The sequence below is a fragment of the Camelus ferus genome, chromosome 15 (assembly GCF_009834535.1).
Source record: "Camelus ferus isolate YT-003-E chromosome 15, BCGSAC_Cfer_1.0, whole genome shotgun sequence".
Classification (NCBI taxonomy): Eukaryota; Metazoa; Chordata; class Mammalia; order Artiodactyla; family Camelidae; genus Camelus; species Camelus ferus.
Genome location: NC_045710.1, coordinates 19,504,537 through 19,528,256, shown reverse-complemented (window position 1 = coordinate 19,528,256; position 23,720 = coordinate 19,504,537). Strand labels below are relative to the sequence as shown.

The following is a 23,720-nucleotide window of genomic DNA, read 5'->3' as shown; positions in this document are numbered from 1 at the left end:
CAGGTGCTCAACATCACTAATCATTAGAACCACAGTGAGATATCACCTCATTATCAGAATGGCTCTTATAGCAATAAGACAAAAGACAACAAATGCAAGCAAGGAAACTATTGGTGGGAATGTAAAGTGGTTCAGCAATCATGAAAAACAGTATAGAGATTCCTCAAAAAATTAAAAATAGAATTACCTAATGATCCAACAATCTCACTCCTGGGTATATATCCAAGGAAATGAAATCAGTACCCTGAAGAGATAGCTATAGTTCCACATTGACTGTAGCATTATTTGCAACAGCCAAGATACGAAAACAATCTAAGTGCCTACTGATGGAAAGAAGAAACCAAGAAAATGTGGTTTACGTATACAATGGAATATTATTCAGCCTTAAAGAAGGAAGGAAATCCTACCATTTGTGACCAAATGGATAAACCAGAGGACACGGTGCTTAGTGAAATAAGCTAGACACAGAAGGACAGATGTTGCATGTTCTCACACATATGTGGAATCTAAAATAGTCAAACTCATAGAAACAGAGAGTAGAATGGTGGTTGCCAGAGGTTGTGGGGGAGGAGGAAATGGGGAGATGTCAGTCGAAGGGTACAAAGTTTCAGTTATGCAAGATGAATAAGTTCTGGAGAGCTAATGCACAGCATAGTGGCTACAGTTAACAACACTGTATTGTATACTTAAAATTTGCTAAGAGGGTAGATCTTAAATGTTGTCCCCACACACAAAAATAAGAAAAGAAAAGGAAAAAATAAGGTGACCATGTGAGGTGATAGATATGTTAATTAGCTTGAGTGTAGTGATCATTTCACAGTGTCTATGTATATCAAAACATCAAGTTGTACACCTTAAATATCTACAATTTTTATTTTTCAATTATACACTCAATAAAGCTGAAAAAAAAAGGGGTGGCATGGATATATAAGAACCTTGTTCCCTGTACAGTATGTTGGCAGGTTAATCGCTCAAGATTTTTTTCTTTGAACAAGAACACCACGAACTATTTGAAGACTGGGACTGAGTCACGTCACTGCAGTTGGAAGCATAGTCATGCCTGTTACAAGGAGAGGAGGTTACTTTGGTTCACATCCTGGGTGGGCGAGACCTTGAAGGAACAATTTCCCCAATGCAGCAGGAAGAGGCCCTGGTGGCAGGTGGTGGCTCTGGTCCAGCTCGAGGCCCAACCAAATCAAACACACCCAATCACCTTGCATTTACAAAAACCTCTTCTATTTGGATGACAGGGGAAAATGCTAAGACTCTGGGTCTGTATTCTGAAGAATTCCATACACGTGAAGCAGCTGCCTCCTTTTATCTCAAACACTGCCAGACAAGTAAAGCATTCCACTGCGATTTAGCTGTGTGTTCATGGACGGCTATCTTTTAAATCGGGAAAACCAAATTAAGATGCTCCCCAAACTTTTTTGTCTTCAAGGTTCTGGAACATAATCTGTATATGTCAAGTTGGTGTTCACACACCCCCTGCATAACTGACGCCCACATCCCAGGGAAACGGGGCAAGCTCACATCATTCTAGGAATCAAGAAATACTAGCTTTACATCACCGTGTGAGCAAGATAAGGCAAGGAAGAGCAGAAAGGGCTTGGGGTTTGAATTTAAACATTTGGGACCTTGTTTAATTTGTCCTGCCTTTACCACCTATGGGATCTCAGGCATGTTACTACACCTCCCTGCTTTCTACCTGTCCATTTGGAGACAGTGACTTTTATCTGGCAGGGCAGGCAGGGCTATTGTAAGGATTATATGAGACGAGGCACTTAAGGTACCTAGCACAATGACTGTCTCACAGGGAGCGTTCCCTGCAGCACAGCTGTTAGTGTTGAGGTGGGAAGCCCCATAAAAAAAGACCAGCAGGACCCCCAGGCAGGGCCACTACTCTCCTGCCAGCACCATCTGGTTCCCTGGCTCAGCGGCTCTATCTCACTTTTTGCCTCTGAAACGGCTTACTTCTAGGAAAGTGGAACTTACCCCTAAAATTCTATTGGTTCCCTAAGCTAACTACTGATTGGTCCATTTGTAGTACTTAATTTGCATGGAGCTCACTCCTGATTGGTTATTTCTCTCCCTCCTGATTGGTCCATTTCTACAAAGCTTGTTCCTAATTAGTCAACTTTTGTTATACCTTATTTGCATATGATGTTGCAAAGTGTAAACTGGCAGCCTATAAAAGCCTGTGTAAACCTACAGACGGGGTCCAGAGCTTGGAGTATTAACTCTTCTGGGCCTGCTGGCATAAGAAACCTGAGTTCTCCAACTCTGAGTGCTGCTTGGTCTCTCACCCAGATCCAGGTTGCTGTCACAACTGAGCTGTAACACCCTTTTCTGCAACAGTGTGACCGGATGAGGGCCCAGATACTTTCTCTTCCACAGAAGCAGCAGAAGGGATCATAGATTGAAGGAATAATCTTGCCACCTGGGTGAACAGCAGGTTCAGGAGTGACAAGACAAAGGTGAGATCCAGTGTTGGTACGATCAAGTCCATGACCAATAGCAGCAGTGGCCAAAACCCTGAGGCACAAAGCACACAAAGAGGGAACACAGGTGCCAGACATCGCCACCAAGAAAGCTTGTTCCTAGATCCAGTCCTTTCTTAAGAGATAATTGTAATACAATTTTCTAGGACAATGGCATATGTTGATGATATTCTAATTTTATGTTCTTCAAGGGAAGGACCATATTTTATTTGTGTACCTGAAACAGTGCCTGGTCTAAGACAGGGGTTCAAAAAAGTAACTTTTAATTGAATTGAAATAGTAGATTTAACCCTGTTTTCCAGGGCAGAGTAAAGGAAAATAGCACATGCTACATAAAAACGCCGAGGTAATATTCTTTCCTGCATTTTCATATTGTGCGTAGTTAGCCAAGGACTGCTACGTACAATTAGTCAAGTACTGTTAGAGCCTCAGATGTGGTCTTCAGTGTGAAAAAAATGACAAATCCAAAATATCTCGAAATTATTTTTATTGAATAGCCTAGGTTTGTTTTTAATCTTTCTACAGCCCATGTTCACATCTGTGGCCTCCCTTTTATGGTCTCTGAAGCTATAAATCTTAGAGAAGACAGATAAGGTAGGCACCTTGTTAAACAAAATCCCCACCAAAATGACAAACATTCAAACAGGAGTGGCCTGCCTTTATCTCGTCACCACCCAGTTTTGATGGAGTCTGTTTCCCTTTTTACAAAGGGTTTGCTGTCTGAGAAGTGAACATTTTACCCAGGAGACCAAAAGTCACTCCCCAGAGAGGTATTTCCCAAAGGAGGTGTACTGCCTGTTCCAGAATGCGTGCGGCTGCTGGACTCTCTAGGCTGCTGGAAAATGCCTTGATTTTTATCTATGGTGAGACAGATTGGGTTTTTTGATAACCTCAGTCCATTTCCCTGAAAACGTGGGTACATATCCATATGCTGACTCATTCCGGGTGCAGAGAGCAGAGCATCCCTGACAGAGGGTGGAGACTACAGAGGCTAAAACTTGGGAGGGGGAGGAGAAAGGGGAAGGGAGTGGGATGGAGAAAACAACGCAGGGAGCCGGATTGATTATTTACAAGACAGTTTGCCGGCAGCCAGATAAGAGATGGATCCTGGCTGGCGACTGTTCCTGCGCTGCTTCTTTTAGGTCTTTCACTTCACGATAAAGAAGATTTGACGTCGTTATTAAGACATTTGGTTGCCCTGGAAGCTGGGTCGATACCTGTGCTGATAACTGTATAGCAATTATTCCTGTTTGTTATAAGCCTCAGCTTTTGTTTGCTGAAATGTTGGATTTAGTTGCATCTTTGTAGGTACAAAATATTTTTAAAGAGACAGTTTTTAGGAAATTTAGATAGAGCTTGCCCTTCATTGGAAAGGATCACAATATAGCCTTGCAGGCTTTCTCTGCAGGGAATAATCCCCGCAGCAGACATCAGGTCACCCCTACACACTAAAAGCATGAAGACGATTGATGCATACAGAAGAACCAGACAGGATTCTGACCAGGGCACTGGGGCTGATCAAAACCATAGGGGCGGCAATGTCTGTGATCTTCAGTGGGCCCAGCCCCACAGTGAGTCACTTTCACGTCGTTAGGAACACCAATCAATGCGAGTCATCTTTTCAAGTGATGGGTCTGTTCCTTGTCACATTCTTATAACTAATAAAGATTTATTTGCATTACTACCAATTATAGTGTTCCAGTTCATTTTTAAATTACTATGCAATATTTGATACATGTCAAAGAATACCTGTAACACACATTTCACACAGTGGGAAAAAAAAACAAAACAGAACGTGCATGAATCCACACACCCTCTTGGAACAGACACAACCTACGGGCCAAAGCCACCTGTGGGCTCCTCTCCATTCAGTCTTCCTGCCTCGCTCCCCAGAGAGAACCACTCTCCTCAAATATCTCTTTATCATTCTTTCGCTTTTGAAAAACATGGTTTTAATGTCTATTTCCGTGTCCCTGAATAATACATTGTCTGGTTCTCCTTGCTTTTGAGGTTTTTCTATACAAATTCTATCACATAGTAGGTCTCCCATGACTTGCTTTTTTCAGGAAACATTAGGTCTGTAAGAGTTCACCTTTAGTGTGTGCAGATATCATTTTGTCATTTCCACAGCTGTATACTACTCCACTGGGTGAGTTTAACACTCTCTATCCACTCCCCCATTAGTTTTTACCACAACTAACAAGCCACCAGGACAATTCCTTTATATGTGCTCCTCAAACGCATTTCCCCTTGGCACAGCCAGATAAATTTCCCAGCATTCCTGCACTGAGGTGAAGTCAAATGACTAAATTCTGAACCATGGACTATGGGTGGGAGGGATAAAAGCTACTTCTAGACCAGCCCCTACAAGCCCTGATGTGCTGGCCTGAGGCAGACCATGCAGTGCAAGATGCTGAGGCCACAGCGAATGGTGAAGCCACTAAACAGAAGAAGCCAGGGCCCAGGATGCCTGCATGACACAGAGCTCTCTCCCCAACTCTTTAATGACCATCAGCGAAGTGATATCACACAAAAAGAAAACTTGACTGTTACCTACAGAGATCAAAGGTTGCTTGTTACATCTGTTAGGCTTTCCTGACTAACACAACCTCCACTGAAATACATTAGAGTAAGTCTGCATGTGGGTAAGAAGGGGTCAGGTCAGGGCAGGAGGTGAGGAGGGAAGGGGAGAGGTGTGGTTATAAAATGGTGCCAGGGATCCTTGTGGTGATGGAGACGTTCTGCATCTTGGTTGTGTCAGTTTCAATGTCTTGGTTGTTGACACTGTACTACAGTCATTCAAGATGTGGCCACCACGGGAGGAAACTGGGTAAAGGGTACACAGGATCCTTCTGTGGTATCTGTTACACTCACACATAAACATACAATTATCTCAAAAGTAAAAGTTGTTAAAAGAACTCTAAAAGACTATACGGTAAATATGGAGAAGTATTAACAAAAGGAGGAGGCAGTGTCTCCCTTGTTTTTGGAAAACAGAAGAGTAAAGTGGCATTAAGTACAGAGGACGGACCTCAGACCCAGATATGTGACCTAATGCACACCCTTTGCCCTTCATTTCTTCACCTTAAAAACAAGGGCAATACCTGCCCTAAAACTTCATGGGGTTGGGGGGGGGGGTCAAATTACATGAGATGTACTCTGAAATATTGAAAAGTCTGATACAGGATATTGAAGAGACATTTCTAATAACAACTTAGAAGGATGAAGCATCATATAAATTGCACCTAAATTTATTAAGAGCTGGAGAGCTGCAGACTCTGAGCGTCTGTGTTAACTCAGTAACCAAGACTAAGGGGACATTAGGAACTATGCACCTGTGGTCACAAGACATCAAAAGTGTTTGTTCCAGGTACAGAATGTGAAATATGATACTTCATGTGTAAAAAAGAAAAAAAATCAAGGTTATATACTTGTATTTATTTTATTCACATAAAGAAACTCTGCAAGCCTGAACTGAAAAACTAATAAAAGTGACAAGAAGAGGAAAAGGATGGACTGAGCAGGGGTCAAGGTGAGACTTTTTGCAGTGTGTGTGTGTGTGGGGGGGGGGTGTATGTTTAACTAGGTGAATATACTGCCTATTCAAACAATAAAATTTAAAAAAATTGAAGCAATATTCTTAGGGAGGGTTTCTATATTTTGTGTGTGTGACAGTTACTTTTGTTTTTCTCAAAGCCTTAGTTCCAGGAGTATGAGTTTGCTGAGTGTTGACACCGAGGTGTGTATCTGCGCGTGTGTGTTAGTACAAGTCTGCATATGCCAGAGAACCATGCACAAGATCCTTTGTCCTTCCTCTCTCCCTCTCTTCCTCTCTCCCAGGAGTCATGGAGGGGGACTCACTGGGGCAGTTACCCCTGCTTTTCAATTTGCTGCCCCTTAGCTTACTCTGTTTAAGAACACCAATCGATTTAATTACAGTATCACTTTACATGGGGAAACTGAGGCTGACCTAACTCACTTCACCAGATAAAATGAGATGAGAAGCAGAAGCTGAGGTCTTTACTCTCACTTCTGCACTCTAACCACTAGTGGGTACCTCTTTGGGTCCTACGCGGCTTAAAACACGGATGCTCCCAGGGTACTAAAGTTAAACTTGGGTTGTTTCAAAGGACTTTCTAGTTGTTATAAGAATTGAATTTGAAAAGCTGAAATCAAAAAGCAATTCTTTGTGACTGGGTTGGTTTTCCACAGTCCCCCATGATCGCTGGAATAATGGCAACAATGAGTGATGCTGGAGTAAACCATCTTTGAACATCAGAGTGTATAGCCTCTCTTTGTTTGCTCTCTGTGGAGACCACTAAGCCTGCAATCTGAGGCTGCTCACCTCCCAGGAGGACGGGTCTTTTGAAGTATTCTGTCCTCCTGGTTGGAGGCCAGCTGAGCATGTTTTCATCTTCTTGTAAATACAGCGTTCAAGTGCTGTCCCATCGAAACGGGTTCTACCTTCTCATTGACTGACTGTGGTGGAAAAGTTTGAACTGAGGGTTTGGCCCACTCCATTCTTCCAGCCTAAAACAAAGGCTATGCCATTTGGAGATGTTTTGCTGAGACCACAATTCATTTCTGAGGTCTCCATCAAACAAGAGCTTAAGGATAAACTTTGCAAATTCTTTTAACTTGTCTAACACAGGAGACAGTTTACAATACACATGAGGTTTCCAAGCTACAGCCAAATGAAAAATAAGAAATATTAGCATAGCCAAAGAGATATAAAAAAATTGTTCATTGGGAAAAGCCTCAGGGAATCCTAGTACAGTAGGCTGTGAGTCCCTTTAGAAAATGAACATGTCCCACTCAGCCCTTTATCTTCAGTATTCAGTATGGTGCCTGGCACAAAGAATATGCTTAAATGTTCATGGAGTTAAATGCAGCTGTCACCTGGGGGGAACTAAAAAGACAAACCTCTTTTCTACAAATGCTAAGACCTATAAAGCTAAATAAGACTCTATGTCTAACCTGAAAGACTAGCTGGAAAGATGCATGGAACTAAATTTGTATCTTTATTGGAAAACAAGCTTAGTGGAAACAACAGTTTACGAGAGAGTTTGCTGGATGGTTGGCATTTAAAATGTGCCTACAGTTGCTAGTTCTCTGGCCTCAATCACATGGATAGATTCGTTTGGTAATTATCTTTGCTAGGCTCACCTGTATGCAAAGTTTACTGATCACCGGCAGGTACTATGGTTTCCCTGGAGACAGGGAACCCTTAATCCACCTTTTCAACACTCAGGAGAGTTCAAAAGACTCACAGTACAAAGAGACAGATTCAGAGACAGAATTGGGAGCATCAGAAGTAACACTGGGAGGAGCAACTCATTTACAGATGAGAACTAAGACTTAGGATTCGTGCCCATCATGTACACTGGGGTTTGGAATTCTCCTAACCACACACATACCTAGAGTCTATTAACTGTTTCAGAAGAGGCAATATAGTATCGTACTGTGCCCCTCAACCTCGTTCAAATCATAGCATGGACCAGAAAGCGCTATGATTTTATGATAGGTGGGGGTAATGTGTGAGGCCGGCAGAGGTCGCCGACCATGGGGCCCAGCTTCTCCAAGGACTGAAGTGGTCAGTATCTAGCCTATTCCCAACCCAGCAGTGTGTCCCGGCACGTGGCCTGGAAAGCTTTAGTGAGTTGCTGAGAACAAGAGTTCTGGAAAGGTCTAAGTTCAACTACTAGCTACGGGACTTCTGGCAAGTTCATTTCGAGGTGACCTAGTTCCCTCTACTATAGAAAGTGGGATAAGTAGCCATCTGGTAGGGCTGTTGAGGGAATCCTATGGAATTAGGAATGTAAAGCACTTAGCACAGCACTTTTCACATAATGAGCATTCAGTAAATGATATTATTTACAACAATGGCATTATTATTGTTAATGTTATTATTATTATCATCACCTATCACTAGAGGTCACTTCTTATCATCTTAATAACCTCTAAGTGAGAATAAATTAAAGAAAAAAATACCAGGTTAACTGAGACTGAAAAAATGCTGTCAATAAGACGCTTGCCTTCTAATTAATTTTTTTATTTGCTCATTTTTAAAATTGTGGTAAAACATACAGAACATAAAACTTACCATTTTAACCATTTTTAAGCATATGGGTCAGTGGCATTAAGGACACTCACGTTGTGCAAGCATCACCAACAACCATCTCCCGAACTTTTCTCATCTTCCCAAACTTTCTAAACAGTAATTCCCCCATCCCCTGTCTTCCCACTCCCTGGTAGCCTCTATTCTACTTTCTGTCTCTATGACGTTGACTACTCTATGTACCTCACATAAGTAGAATTATACAGTATTTGCCCTTTTAATTGTATTTTGACATTCCCTTCATCCTCACCTATCTAAAGGCAAGGGCTTAAATTTAGCCAAGGGTCATTCTCAACCCAGAAGTCACTCCCCCAAAGCCTCTGTCGGTTCATTCTAGGTCAGGTTGTGTCAAGAATTTGGACCACCTTTAGGGAAGGAAAAAGTTAGCAGCAGGGTTTCAAGCTCCAAACCAGTTCCCTGTCCAGTGTGAAGTATGACTGCACCCTTTTGCTGAAGGTTCACTCAGGCCAAATTGTTCTGAATCATCCAAACTGGGGACGACCAGGACTTTATAGGTTGGGATGGATTCCAGGTTAAGCTGGTGAGAACCTCCCCCACACATCTGTCCCATGTAAACGTTCACTCACTGGATCTTCACCTGGATATCCAGGGGCTCATAAAACTCAACACATCCCAGACTGGGTTCAGCATTTCCAAATCGGCTCCTCCTAACATAATCCCTGCTCCAAATGACGGCACTGTTGGTTATCTAGATACCTATGGAAGAAACTGGGCACCCTACTTCTCAGTCCTTCACATGTCTGGGATCAGTTACTAAGTTTTGCCTGTTTTACTTCTGACGTATTTCTTGAAATCTTTTCTTCCTCTTCATCCCTATGATGACTGCTCTAGCTTAGGTCTAATCATCTTTTGCCTAAACTATCTTTTTAGGTTCACATTCCAAATCACCTTCTACATAATACCAGAATAATCCTTAAAAAAAAAAAAAAAGCAAATAAATGCCCCTTCTCTAGTGAGTACTCGTCAGTAACTTCTTGCTGTCCTCAGGATAAAGTCCATACTCATCGGCCAGGAATACCACGCTCTCTGACTTCTGGGCTCTGGCGGACTCTCAATCTCTGACAGTCCCCAGGATCCATTGTACATTAGAGAGGTTCTAAACCACTTACAGTTCCTCTATGTACTGCTATGTCTTCCCTCACGGCTTCTGTTTATGCTAGCCTCTCTGTCTGAAATGTTCTTACAGCCCTCCTGTCCTACTGGGCTGGATGCCCCTTCTCTGTGTTCTCATAACATCTGGAGTACGCCTAGCATTGCAGTTTAAATGTTTCACTGCGTTTACATCTTTATCTTCCTCACTACACTGAGCCATTCCAGAATAGGCAGTATTCATCCTGGTACCCCTAGAGTCTTCAGAGTGCCTGAACCAAAGAGGGTGTTCAATACTTGATGAATAAAGGACTAAATCCACAAACAAATGAGTATAATTATTGCATAGGTCAGGTCTGGAGGCCACTAGAAGGAAGAAAGAAAGGAAGAAAGGAAGAAAGGAGGGAAGGAAGGAAGGAAGGAAGGAAGGAAGGAAGGAAGGAAGGAAGGAAATATACATTGGAAATGAAGTAAAACTGTATTTGAAGATAATCTGTATTGCGTGCATAAAATTCTAAGAAATCTACAAATTTACATACTAAATTTGTATATAATTTTCAACATACAAAAATCAGTTCTATGTCTAGATGTTAACAATGTGCAATTAGAATATCAAAATTTAAATAACTCCATTAACAATAGCTTAAAATAGACTTAGGAATTAATTTAACAAAAGATGTACAAGACCTGAATACTGAAAACTATAAAACACTGCTAACAAAAATTAAAGAAGATCTAAATAAATGGAAACATATACCATGTTCATGAATTGAAAGATTCAGATTCCATATTTCTAAGGTGGTAATTCTCCCCAAACTGAGCTACAGATTCAGTGCAATCCCAATCGTCCTTTCTTTGTGAAAAAAGTGACAAGCTCAATCTAAAATGAAACTTGTATGGAAAAGTAAAAGCTCTAAACAGCCTAAACAGTTTGAAAAAAGAAATGCAAGGTTAAAGAACTTACACTACTTGATTTCAAGACTACTATATAATGAAAGTACATACACATTGATCAATGGAACATAATACAGAGTACAGAAATAGATCCACGCTTATATGGTCAATTGATTTTTGACAAAAGTGCCAAGGTAATTCAATGAGGAAAGGACAGTCTTTTCAACAAAGAGTGCTGAACAAATGGATATTAGTATACAAAAAAAGAAAAAGAACCATGTCCCTTACCTCATACTATACACAAAAATTAACTTGAAGTGGATCACAGACATACATTTAAGAGCTAAAACGATAATCTTTTTAGAAGAAAACAATGCAGAAATTTTTATTGAACTAGATTAGGCAAGAATTTCTTAAGAAAAACACAGAAAGCATGGTCCCTAAAATTAACAAGTAATAAAACAGACTTAATCAAAATTTAAATTTTTCACTCTTTGAAAGACACAGTTAAGAAAGTGAAAAGCCAAGCCACTGATTGGGAAAAAACATTTGCAGAACATATAACTGACAAAGGACTTGTATCCAAAATATATAAAGAATTCATAACTTAAAAATAAGACAATCCAATTAAAAAATAGAAAAAAAATTTGAACAGACACTTCACAACATAACTTACTTGGCAAATAAGCACATGAAAAGATGCTCAACATCACTAGCCATTAGGGAATGGTAAATTAAAACCATGATGGGATACTACCACACATTATTATAAAGACTGATAACAGCGAGTGTTGGAGAGGATGTGGAAGAACTGAAGTCTCATACATTTTTAGTGAGAATGTAACAAGTTACAGCCACTGGAAAACAATAGGGCTGTATGCTACTGAGTTAAACATATGTTTACCATATAATCCAGCATTCCCACTTCGGGGTTTTTACCCAAGAGATATAAAAACATATGTCCACACAAAGAATTGTAAAAGAAATAAGATATAAAAGGCTATATTCTTTATGATTTCATTTTTATGAAATGCTATAATAGAATAAACTATATAACAGAAAATGGTCCATGGACACACGGGGCTGGAAGTCAAGGGATGGGATCAAAGGCAAAGGCACATGAGAAACTCTCAGGGTGACGAAAATGTTCCATGTCTTGATGGTGGTGCTATGACTATTTGAGGTTGCCAAAATTCACTTAAGCGTTCACTTAAAATGGGTGAATTTTACTATATGTAAATTATATCTCAAAAAAAGATGGAAAAAATATGTCCCGTGTATGAAAGTTGAATTTATACAATTACGAAGCATACAATATGCAAATGGAAAAGTCTTTCAACCTTAAATCTGAGCATTACTTTCTAGCATTTTCCTTATGCTGAACATTACTCAGTTCTTCAGGGTAGTGTTAAGATGTCAGCAATATAATACTGAACATACACAATTTGTAAAAATACTTACCTGTCTTAGTATCTTCGAAGTCAACCATTCAAACATAGGAAGAATAATTGGACTTAAGAAACCCGGTTTCTAGTCCTCTTCTTCCCCTAACATTATGCATGGCCTTGAGCCAGGCACTCAGCCACATCCTACCTCTGTAATACAGGGAGTTTTCAGAGATTCTTAATCTGAGGTCCATGAATCTCCTTTTACCTCCTCCCCCTCCACAAGGGTTCTTGGATGAAATTCAGGGCATCTGGGAATTTGCATGAAAAAATGTATATCTTTATATTCCCTACCTTTAGCTGAAAATTTAGCATTTCCTCTAATTATGAATGCAGGCAGCCACCTGTAGCCATGTTAGCAGTACCTTGACTTTGTTATCAATAGAAATCTCAAACATTTTTATATCACATTGCAGTTGTTGCTCATATCTCCAAATATTCTTTATGCTCACCACTATTTCAAAGTTGCAGTGGTTATTAGATTTGCCATGAATATTGTTATTTAAGATATTATAAAGAAGCTCTTATATCTCTACATAATTATTTTTTAAAAATGTGATAATAGTATTTTAACATAATTGGCTTCCTTGTAGTACTATGTATTTTATTTTATGCACTTTAAAACACTGTGTGAAGAATGGATCCATAGGGTTCACCAAAAGAGTCTTTGGCACAGAAAGTATTAAAAACCCCTGACCTCTAACCATTCATTGAAGTGCTAAGAATTTTATTCAAAATTGGCATAGAGATGGATTGCTCATATTGTAAATGAGATCATTAAAAGTGCTTTGAAACTGTAAGGTGGTCTACTAATTTGAGAAGTTGATTTCTATAGGCCCATGGGTGAAGTGATGCTTTCAATGATTTCACTCCTTACTTTCTTATCTAAATTATGGGGAAGAAAAACGGGTGGTGATATCCATTATTTGGGTCCACATCTCTTCTATTCTAAAGAAATATTGTCAAGATTTACAGGTCCTGACTTGTTTGGATCCTGCTTTGAACAGCCAATTGTGAAAAAAAAGTATGTTTGAGACAAACAGGGAAGTTTGAACATAGACTGGGAATTAGATGATATAAAAAATTAGGTGTAGTAATGTTATTTTCGATACACCTTTTAAAAAAATTCTTATCTGTTAGAGTTGCACACTAAATTACTTTGAGGTGAAGTAATATTTCACATTTGCTTCAAAATATTCCAGAAAATTAAAAAGAAAAAAGGAACAAGGTAGACAAAACTGCAATATGGGTTACAGGGGCTGGGGGGCTCATTATATTCTTCTCTCTATTGTTGTGTTCGTTTGAAATTTTTATTAAAAAGTGTTTTTTAAAAAACTATCAGGATAGATCCAGCTAACAAAAATGTTTGGATTGTATTCTTTAAGAAAAAAAATCAAAATCACGTAAAGGAGCACGTAGCTGGTCACAGTACTTACCACTCCCTCTTGTCTGGGATCCTGGGCTACTCCCACAATTATGCTGTCTATTTGGCTCACACAGCATTTGACTTTGTAAGCTTGCATGGACTTCATATAATGAACCATTACAACTGACCACATTCACTATGTCTAAACAGGTTAAAACTAGTTTTTGATCAGCAGGAGCTGGTAGTTCTTTCATTAAGCCACTTAGTTTTGCTTCTTCTGTGGCTACAGAGTGAAACCCTACTTGAGCCAATATGTTTGTGCCATTGGACAGGAAATCACAGCTGGACAACCTGTCACCACCACTGAAAAGTGAAGCCAGCTTCAGGCCTCACTGCCTTCAGATCAGTAATGTCTTTGGTGAGATGTCCACTCATGCTCCTGAAGGAGGAGACAGTGCACTCATATCTCCAAGTGCGTGGATGGACACCGACCCCCCTACTTTTGCTCCTGGGGCTTCCAGGTTCTCTGTCAAACTCCAAAGGCTTTCAGCTTTCATCACATACTTGGGGATATTGCCAACCAATGACCTGAAGCATTATAGTAATGCAGTTCAGCACATGGGCTCTGGAATCAGTTCCTGGACTTAAATCTTAACTCTGCTCACAGTGAATAATAGATTTACTCTTTTTGTGCCACAGTTTTGTCATTTGTAAAATGGGGCATTACTAGTAACTATCCTCAGAAGGATGCTGTGAGGATTAAAAACTATATACATATGCGAAGTACTGACAACAGTATCTGAAGCATGGTATGCACTTACTATCTGTTAACTATTATTACCATAACTATTATCTTCAACAACAGCAAACGTTTTACTCCAAAATAATGCTCATGTTTCAATAATACTTTAAAACTAACTCTAAGAGAAGGTTACACGGAAAGAGAGTGACACCACAAAAGTTACTCTTTGTAAAAAACTTCCTTTCTTTCATTGAGTTTGGTACCTTCCTGGGTGACAATTTGTTAACTTCAAAGCAGCTGCATACGTTTTTAAGTCAAAATCACCGAGTTTTCATGACCTTTCTTTAATCAGATAAACTCACTTTAGCAATTACTTTAATTCCATAATTACAGTTGAAAAGAATCATACAACACATATAAGAGGGTATACAGGGAAAAAAATCACTGTATGGTACTGTGTATCTAATCTACAACCTTTTTCCTTATAAGAAGTCCTTTAAGGTCACTGAAAAGGTCTCACAAGGTATTAGAATAAAGAGAATATTCCCAGTGGAAATAATGAAATGAATTCTCAACCAACGTCTGAACTTACAAAAAAAAAAAGAAAAAAAAAAAAAAAGACTTTCTGGAAGTAGACTCTAAACACGAAACAGAAGTTTCAATCTGAATCAAAATAGTGACAGTGGTTGCTAAAGGACTGGCGCTATTTGAGTTGTAAACCGTGAACAGGGAGTGTTTGTGTGTGTAATCAAAAGATGAAAACCACTTTGCCTAGCAGAGCTAAACCACTTTCAAGGAAGTCCAGGATAAAAATTAACCAAAATGTTTAAAGTATCTAAAAGACACTGAAGTTCTCATAATCAAAGCAAAAAGGCATTTAGAAAGTAGATTTTCTTTTCTCTTCACATATATATATATTTATCATTTTGAACAGTGCAGAGAACTGATTGGGTCTCACTTTTTGTTCATAACCAATTTTAGTTCCTGCTGCTTTGGTAGTTATTATTACTACTACAAAGGATAAAAATTAAATCACAAAGCTTTCTACACACCTGATCTGAGCTAAATATATTAATTCTAAAATAGTATTACACCTGTTATAAATTTGGTTTGGAATGAATTCTAATATGTATCATCGTGGTTCCAAATTTTAATCACTTTGTTGATTCTGATTTACTCTTCAACCTATTTACTTATATAAAAATGGGATCTGTATGCAAAAAGTAAGCAGATTTGAGAAGCCACAGTTTTGGTTCTGCTGAATTATCTAGCAGCCATCTTGCTTGCTGCTGCTAAATATTCTATAAGACATTGTTTCTCTGGCAAAGAGATGAGTCCACACCACTTTGCTCAGCAACTGAGTGGCTGCTGCTTTGACAGCTTTGCCTTTGAGTGGTGAAATGACAGTGATACATCAATGCAAATAATTTCCTTGGTTATGCCAGCAATCACACAGCCTGACACAGTCAGAGCTTGGAAGGGGCATTTGCAACAATAAACAGAAGCCTCTGATTTTTACTTAGTTTCAAAAGCTGTCCTGATTTCCAGCTTATTGGCCTTGATTACAGGCCTATGAGGAAAGAATTATTTAAATGACTAGCAGAATTAGTCTACAGTTGTCAATTTCCTCTAGCTTCAAAAAAAAAAAAAAAAAAAAAAGTCTTACCAGAAAGGGAGCTCTCTGTAAAGCAAAACAACTGTTTCCTGGACTTAATATAAACTTAAAGCTAATGAATGAATGGATAAATGGAAAGAGAGACAGATAAAAACAAATGCCAAAAGAAGTATATGAAGAAATCTGTGTGAAGTTTAATTATTTAAAATAAAGAAAAAAAATCAGAGCAAGAAACTCATCATCGGCTAGACCGAATGAACCCTGCCACGTCCTCCTGCAGCCACTATAACAACCATGATCATGGAGTAACAGAGCAATTGAAGTCCTACTAAGACCTACTGGAAATCATGGACAGAGCAAAATACAAAGAAAATTATTTCCTTCTAATTTCTTTTGAAAATGTAAAACTGTTTATAGCAATAACAGAAAAAGCTGTATTGTTGTGTTTATATTATGACAAATGCAGATGTGATATATATGACAATAATAGCACAGACAAGGAGGAGGGAAAGGAGCAAAGTTGTTATATTTTACCAGAATTAAGTCACTATTAATGTAAAGTAGACTGTGTCAAGTTAAAGATGCATACTGTAATCTCTAGAATAAACCATTAAGAAAATTTCCAAAAAAGGTAGCTAAAAATATCAACAGAGAACTTAAAGTGGTACACTAAAAACATTTGTTTGTCATAAAGTAAGGCAGTAAAACAGGAACAAAAAAGGAATGTTTTTGTCAGAGAACAAACAGAAAACAAACACCAAAATGGCAGGCCCAAATCCAACCATACCAATAATTATATTAAATGCCAATGGATTAAACTTTTCAATAAAACAGCAGAGATTGCTTAAATTATACAAAGGCAAAACACAACCATATGTTATCTACAAGAGACACACTTCAGATTTAAAGGTAAAAAAAAAAAAAGGTTGAAAGCAATGGGATGGAAAAGGTATATCAAGCAAATAATAAGCATAATAGAGCTGGGATGGGTTATTAATAATGGATGAAATAAACTTTAAGAAAAGAAATATCACTATAGACAAAGAGGATAATTCCATAATGATAAAAGGGCCAATACAACAAGAAAATGTAACAATTATAAATGTACATGTACCTAACAACAAAACTGATGGAACTGAAAGGAGAAATACCCCTTCCTGCACGGCTATAGATGAATAGTAGCTACATTCCTCAACCAAAGGCCCTGCCCAGCTCCTGCCAGGGAACCCCTTCCTACAGCTCCAGCTATTATGGCTCTTTCCAGCTTCTGTAACCACTCTCCTCTTGCCTACACAGTCCTAGGGAAGGTCATGACTCCTTGCTGCTGCTAATCATCCCTTTTGGTTTTCTTTAACTCTGTCCACACATTTGAACACAGTCTTCTCACTGACTTCTCCCTAGTGACCCATGTGATGTGCCATCTGCTTTCTGATGGAAACTTGACCTAGATAAAATCTAAACTCCCTGTCTTTATTTGAAAGAGACTTGTAGTTAGTTACTTACTAAATAGCCATTCTCTTTCTCACTCAAGTTAAGAGAACTCTGATTTTTAGTTGGACATTTGCTGCCCCAGCTAAAGAACAAATTTCCCAGTCGGCCCTAGCTCACATGTTGAGGCTATAAGAACTAAGTTCTGAAACAGTGACATGTAATTGTAAGTGGCACAAGAGACTTCTTGAAAGTCTCAATAAATGAGAAATTTATATCCTTCTTCTATCTTTTTTCTGTTCTGCTACCTGGATTATGGATGTGATGGCTGGAGCTCCAACAGCTTTCTTGTGCTGTAAGCAAGAAAGCCACACCCAAGGGATGACAGAGTTTAAAGCTTGAAGAAACCTGGGTCCTATGTGACCTTTTGATCTGTCATTCCAGCCCTGGATTGCCTATTTATATGCAAAAAATAAACAAACTTCTGTCTTACTTAAACTATAGTCTTTCAAGTGTCTATTACTCCTTAATCCTGATACCTACGGCCTGTGAGGCACCATCTGATCTGGCCCTGATACTCTTTCTAACTTCTCTTATATGACCCTCTCCTTGCTCACTGTGCTCCAGCCATACTAGCTCATGCAAAGCTCTTTGCTACTTTTGTAGCTCTATGCACAAGCTGACTTCTTTCCGGGAAATCTCCTCCCTGAATCTGAATGGCTGCTCACTAAGGTCTCAGCTGAAATGTCACCTCCTATGAGATGGCTTCCCTGACCATCTTAACAACAGCTGCCCCCTTAGCCTCTTTCACAGCCCCCTGTTTCGTTCCATTATGGTATCTGTCACCATAATTTGTAATTTACATATTTGCCAGCTTACTTTTTTATTGTTTGTCTCTCTCATTAAACCCTGTTAGGGAGGGGGTCTCTGTCTTTTTCTATTTCTCGCTTATGTATATAACATATGAAATTCTCTCTGTGTCATAGATTACTTTGTACCTTGCATACAATAGGCAAGCTCACAAAATATCTCTTTAAAAAATGCGCATTATTGTACTCCACTTTTATCTGATCTCTTTTCTCATTAATTAGACCAGGGGTTGGCATACTTCTTTTGTAAAGAGTCAAAGAGTAAAAATTGTAAGCTTTACCATTTTTGTTGCAAATTCTTCTTCTTTTTCCCTAACAACCCTTTAAAAACATAAAAACCATTCTTAGCTCAAGGGCCGTATAAAACAGGCTGAGGGTGGAGTTTGGCTATAGGCTGTAGCCAGCCAACCCGAGTGCTAGACTCTAAGTGTCTTAAGGTCAGGCCTGAGTTATTTACTTATATCCCGTGGGGCCCTAGCACAGTACTGAGCACACAGCAGGTTCTCAGTAAACTTAGAACTCAGTTGAATTGGTCAAATTGATTGGGATAGGGGTAGAAAAGAGAAAAAAATGAAACGGAACAGCTAAAATGGTCAGATTTGATCTAACAGGTATTTTGCCAGGGGTAAGGCCTAGGGTCCAGGCTGGATGACTCAAAGGGTCATTTACCAAGAAGTTACAGGTGGTGGGAAAAGACAGCTTCTCATGCAGTCACAGGCTCTCACCTGCCTTGGAAGTCACAACCTCAGTACCCTCCCCTTCCAAGCAGCAACCCTGCGACCTTAGGCAGCTGCACTCCTTCCTGTGCAGCTGACTGGGGCCCACGAAAAAGAGCCAGTTTTCCCCAGAGCTTGCATTTGTTCTGTGTTACTGTGTCTTGCTAGCTGGTTCTCTTGTCACCCAGCATTCTGAAAAGCTGCTGGCTTACACAGCATCTACCTCTGGAGGTAAAAACAGCCTGGTAAATACAGAATTACCTACATAACCACTACAAGTAATTCTTAGATGATGACCAGGAAACCTTCCTGAAAACAGTTTCTGAATAACCCTGCTGTGGTTTCAAATCACGTGAGATGCTGATCATGAACAAAGGAAGGAAAGAAGGAATAAATGGAGGGAAATGCTCCATGGCCACAATTATGGCCACAGCCCACTCCTGGAACTGCCAGAATGCCAGGAAGTTGTGGTGTCTCCTGAGAGGTCCTAGAATATGCACAATGGTTCCCTGTAGGGCGTTCTTGCTTCCGCACACTCTGGCAAAGCCTGAGGTCAGAGCCATCTGCCTTAAGAGAGGAGTGCCTCTTTCCTCTAGCATCCAAGATGCTCAGAATTATTGCCAGCACCTGCCCTCCTGAGTCGTCTTCCCGGGCCTGGGCAGAGCAGAGGGTGGGGAGAGCAGAGACGTTACTTGGTGTCTTGCCACATCTTCAATCTCCGTGGAGTAGTGAGCCAGCCACACAAGACTGGCTTCATCTCTAGGCATTTCCTCCTTTCTTTTCCATGTTCTTGGGATCTCAGAGTAACTCACTGCAACGTTCTATCATTAAGTCTCTGCCACTCCATATTCACCTTCCCATCTTCATGGAAAGAAAAAAAGGGAACAAGTGGTCCCTTGGGGGTTGTGACCACACAAGAAGATGCTTCCAAAAGAAGGTAAGTATCAGACGTTTCACTGTATAACTGAGTAAAATGTATTATTCACCAAGCTTCGCTCTGACAGAGCAAGTCCTCCATTTCAGATACAAGAAAGAAGCAAAGGGGTGGAAATAATTTATTTAAAGACAGGCTGTGAGATAAGATGGAGCAGGAAACAGCACCAAAGCCCCTTGATGCACAGACAAGGTCTTATCTGCCAAAGAGCCAAGTGGGCTGTGATGCTAAGAGACAAGGAACAAATCGCTTGGGGAGGAAAGGACTAATAGCCCGAGGAAACACTTTGCAAAAAATAAATTAAACAAACCGCAAGGCCCCAGAGGTGTTCTAATGAGTCCCTGGGGGTTCTATGTTTCTGAAGAAGGTGATCAAAACTCAGTGAAAATATGACTTTGAGACTTATTTTTACAAGTCTGACAGGAAAACTGAGAGAGTAACGAAGAGAGGGAGCGGTAAGAAATACTGGACACATGGTACTGTGGACAAAATATTCTTTGGGGAACAGGCCTTCCAAAGGACAAGAAGCACTGTAACACTGCACGCACTGAGAAGAGGGCTGGCAGGGGCTGGGCAGCGCGTTTTCCCCCATGCCAGCACCACCAGAACAACCATCCTTGAGCTGGATGCACAAACACAGGTTAGGAAGATCAGTGCCAAGTATAATTTTTCCCCCTTAAATCAGATATGATCTGACTTCAACTTTTTTGAAAGTGGAATCATGGCTAGGAGATCAAAATCAGTTTCAGGAAAAAGAGTTGAGATTTCATGCCACTTCGGAATGAAAAAAACTGGATGAAACAGTCATCTAACTTATTGTTTGTGACTGTCCTTCTGTGTGTCCTTCCTTCTGTATCCTTCTCTCATAGCCACTCTGGGGGACCCTGACCGTAGCCACTACCATTTGCAACAGGGTATAGGTCCCTCTTGCTGAGCTGGGCTAGAAGAAACACACCAGACTGATCACCCAGGCAGCTGTCCAGGGTCATGAGAGACAAATCATGCATACAATCGGGATCTGGGGTCCAGCTACCAGGCTAGACAGAGAATCACTGGGATCAAGATGGGGCCAAGTGGAGGTGGCAAATGGGAAGTGAGAGCCCAGCAAGGAATTAACACTCAGAACAGAAAACCAAAGCCATGAGACATATGGGCCAGGACCAAAAGTGACAGCTGGAAGCACCAGGATGCAGCTCAGCACATAGGGCCACAGATAATGGTGAGCAAACGGGACTGCCAGGAGGCCTTGACTGTGGGGCTTCCTCCTCCTCCTGGCCCTGAGCTGGAGGTCAAGCTCATTTACTGATGTCTCCATGGGACTTAACAACCAAGCCCCCAGTGACATAGGAGGAAACTAAAGCAGAGGGAGGCTTGTCTTAGAGATTTGAACAAGGTCATATAATTAGTTGAAGGCACATCCAAGATTAAAATCTCTCCCTCTCCAATTCTCTGTTTATCTGTGCACATAGTTAACACAGAGCAACATGCTTGCGCTTTTCAGATGCACTGGAAAAGATGGTCCCAATGGGAAACAAGCTATTGAGTAGAAGCTTCATATGAAGCGCGCATGACAAGGTGGTTATCACTGGGAAACACCTTGAAAGAAAGGGAGAACTTCTTTTAAGTACATACAGCCAATCCTCAATTACCTCCATGTGGGTTATACCCTAGTAAGGTTTTCACTAGAGGCTTTCTTCCTTCAACCACTATGGACACTTTCAAGTTTCTTCTCCTACTATCTGTTGGAGCAAAGTCATGTAAGACAAATTAATTTAAGAACTATTTTAGCCTAAGTCAATCCCAACGAAGAAGGCAAATCTGCTGAGGGAAAAAAAATCCCCCAAGCCATTATCTTTACACTGCCTGATGGCTTGGCCAAAGCTCTGCTTCCTGAAACGGTCTGTTAAGGTCTAGGGTAGTTCCATACACTGAGTGAAGTCAACCCGAACCCACTGCTTTTCTGTAAAAGAAAAGAATCTTCCCTGGATTTGGGAGAACTGGAACTTCTCTGCCTTTGGCTGGAAGATTAGGTATTTTGCAGACCAAATTACTAAAGAATAAAGTGCATAGTTGACTTGTAACTTAAACCTGGCACCAGAGGTCACTGGCTCTTAAATAACAAAGAAATAAACAAAAGAGACTCTAAATTTAAGCAAATTAAGCAAAAGCTGGACCAATGTTACTGACTGACTGATTACTATAATACCACAAGCATTTAAGTATGTCTACTATGTGGAAAACACGGAGTATTCATGTTAGGAATTCATTAAAACACTGTCCCATCTTTAACATATATATTATATTATCAAAGTTACAGATTTTTTCACTTACTAAGGATGACAACCAAATGATCAAAACAGTATGTTCTGAGTAATCCTAAAAGTTCTGAGGCCTGATCCTGGAAAGGTATTCTGAAAATGGAAATCTGTCTAGGGTAGGGTTTCTTAAATTCTTCACTCCTGACATTTTGTACTCACTAATTTTTTCCATTTTAGGAACTTGTCCTATGCATTATAGGATGTTTAGCAGCATCCCTGACCTCTACCTACTAAGTGCCAGTAATGACAACTGCCACGCCTGGTCCCCCACCCATTGTGACAAACAAAAGTGTCTCTACACATTACCAAACATTCCCTGAATGGAAAATCATACACTGAAAACTACTGGTCTAGAGATATTTTCTCTTTAAGACCGTGCAGTAAATATGCCAAGTCAGGACACTGAAGCTTGTCACAGTCATTAATACATGCAGTTTAGTGCATTTTTAAATGTATGCTGACATGCTAATAGCAAAAGTATACTCACTGTGTACAAGAAAACAAAAATCTTTCCACATCAGCAACAGAGTGAGTTTTGTAAAGCCTTCTGCATCATATTCCACGACACCCCTAAGTAATAAAAACATACACACACAAACAAAAAACCCTTATAAAAACAAGGTATAACAGAGATGGAACCAAGTAAAGAATGTCTTCATTAAGTCGGGGTTATTAAATCCGAGATGCATTTAAAACGAGTGTTACCACAGGAAGGATGTGGGATTTGGAATGAAAGCGTCCAGGTTGAAGCCACAGCTTTACCATTAACTATCTATTGTGACCTCAGGCAAATCACTTAACCTTTGAAGCCTCAGTTTCCTCATCTGTAAAACAAAAATAATAATATTTGCAAACTTCATCACGGAGTGGTGAAAACCAAGTGAGGTAAACCATAAAATTCTATGCAAATGTTAGTTACTAGTTATGAGCCAAAGGACAAAATAAGAAATCTGAGTGGCAACATCTCTATTGTCTGAACAGTGCCTGTGCTGTCTCACTGTCACTCAGGCACTGCACAGAAATGAGCAATGACAATATCACCAAGCTCAGGATTACAGATTACTTTCTTCCAAAGTACCTGGCATCCTTTCTCTTGTGTCCCCCTATCTCCCCACTGGGCTCAAGACAAAGTAGCAATGTTGGCTGGGCAGATGCTGGGTTCAGGCGGGAGATGCACACCTCGTGCATCAAAGGAGAGCAACTCCTGACTGCGGAAGGGCCAGGGCAGAATTCCAGCGGGCTCACCTCCCTCATCTCCCTCAGGAGCGGAGAGCTTGCGGGATGTGACCATAATGTGACAATACTAACCACACAGCGAGGACAAGAATAATGTTCTCCCTCATCCACATAAGGAGGCCTTTGCTGCCCTTAGAGACGCCTTCTCTCTGGCCGAGTCAGGCCAATCAGACCTTGAATACTGATGTCCTTCAGGTTTAAGTAGGAAGGAACAGTTGCACCCATTGTGAAGGTTAAGGAACTACGGCCCCGAAGGCTAAGTGATTTGCCCAAAGACTGCTGATATATCACTAGGACCTTCTGACGTAAGTCAATAAACCTGTTCACCAGTTTATATTTCTTTTCATGAATGTGTAATTTACTCAATATTAATTTACAACACTGATATCCCAACTTTTTAGATCCTGCATCCCATGAGCAAAACCAAG

At 40.2% G+C, this 23,720-nt stretch overlaps 1 protein-coding gene across 7 annotated transcripts in view; it reads right to left on the bottom strand.

Annotated features, from left to right (window-relative positions):
* Positions 1-23,720, bottom strand: part of BABAM2 (BRISC and BRCA1 A complex member 2) — a 444,883-nt gene that overhangs the window by 57,127 nt on the left and 364,036 nt on the right. For all 7 annotated transcript variants that reach the window (XM_032497262.1, XM_032497261.1, XM_032497260.1 and 4 more), the window contains one exon: positions 22,544-22,626. In XM_032497262.1, the coding sequence (XP_032353153.1) occupies positions 22,544-22,626 (83 nt within the window). The remainder of the gene's footprint in view (positions 1-22,543; positions 22,627-23,720) is intronic.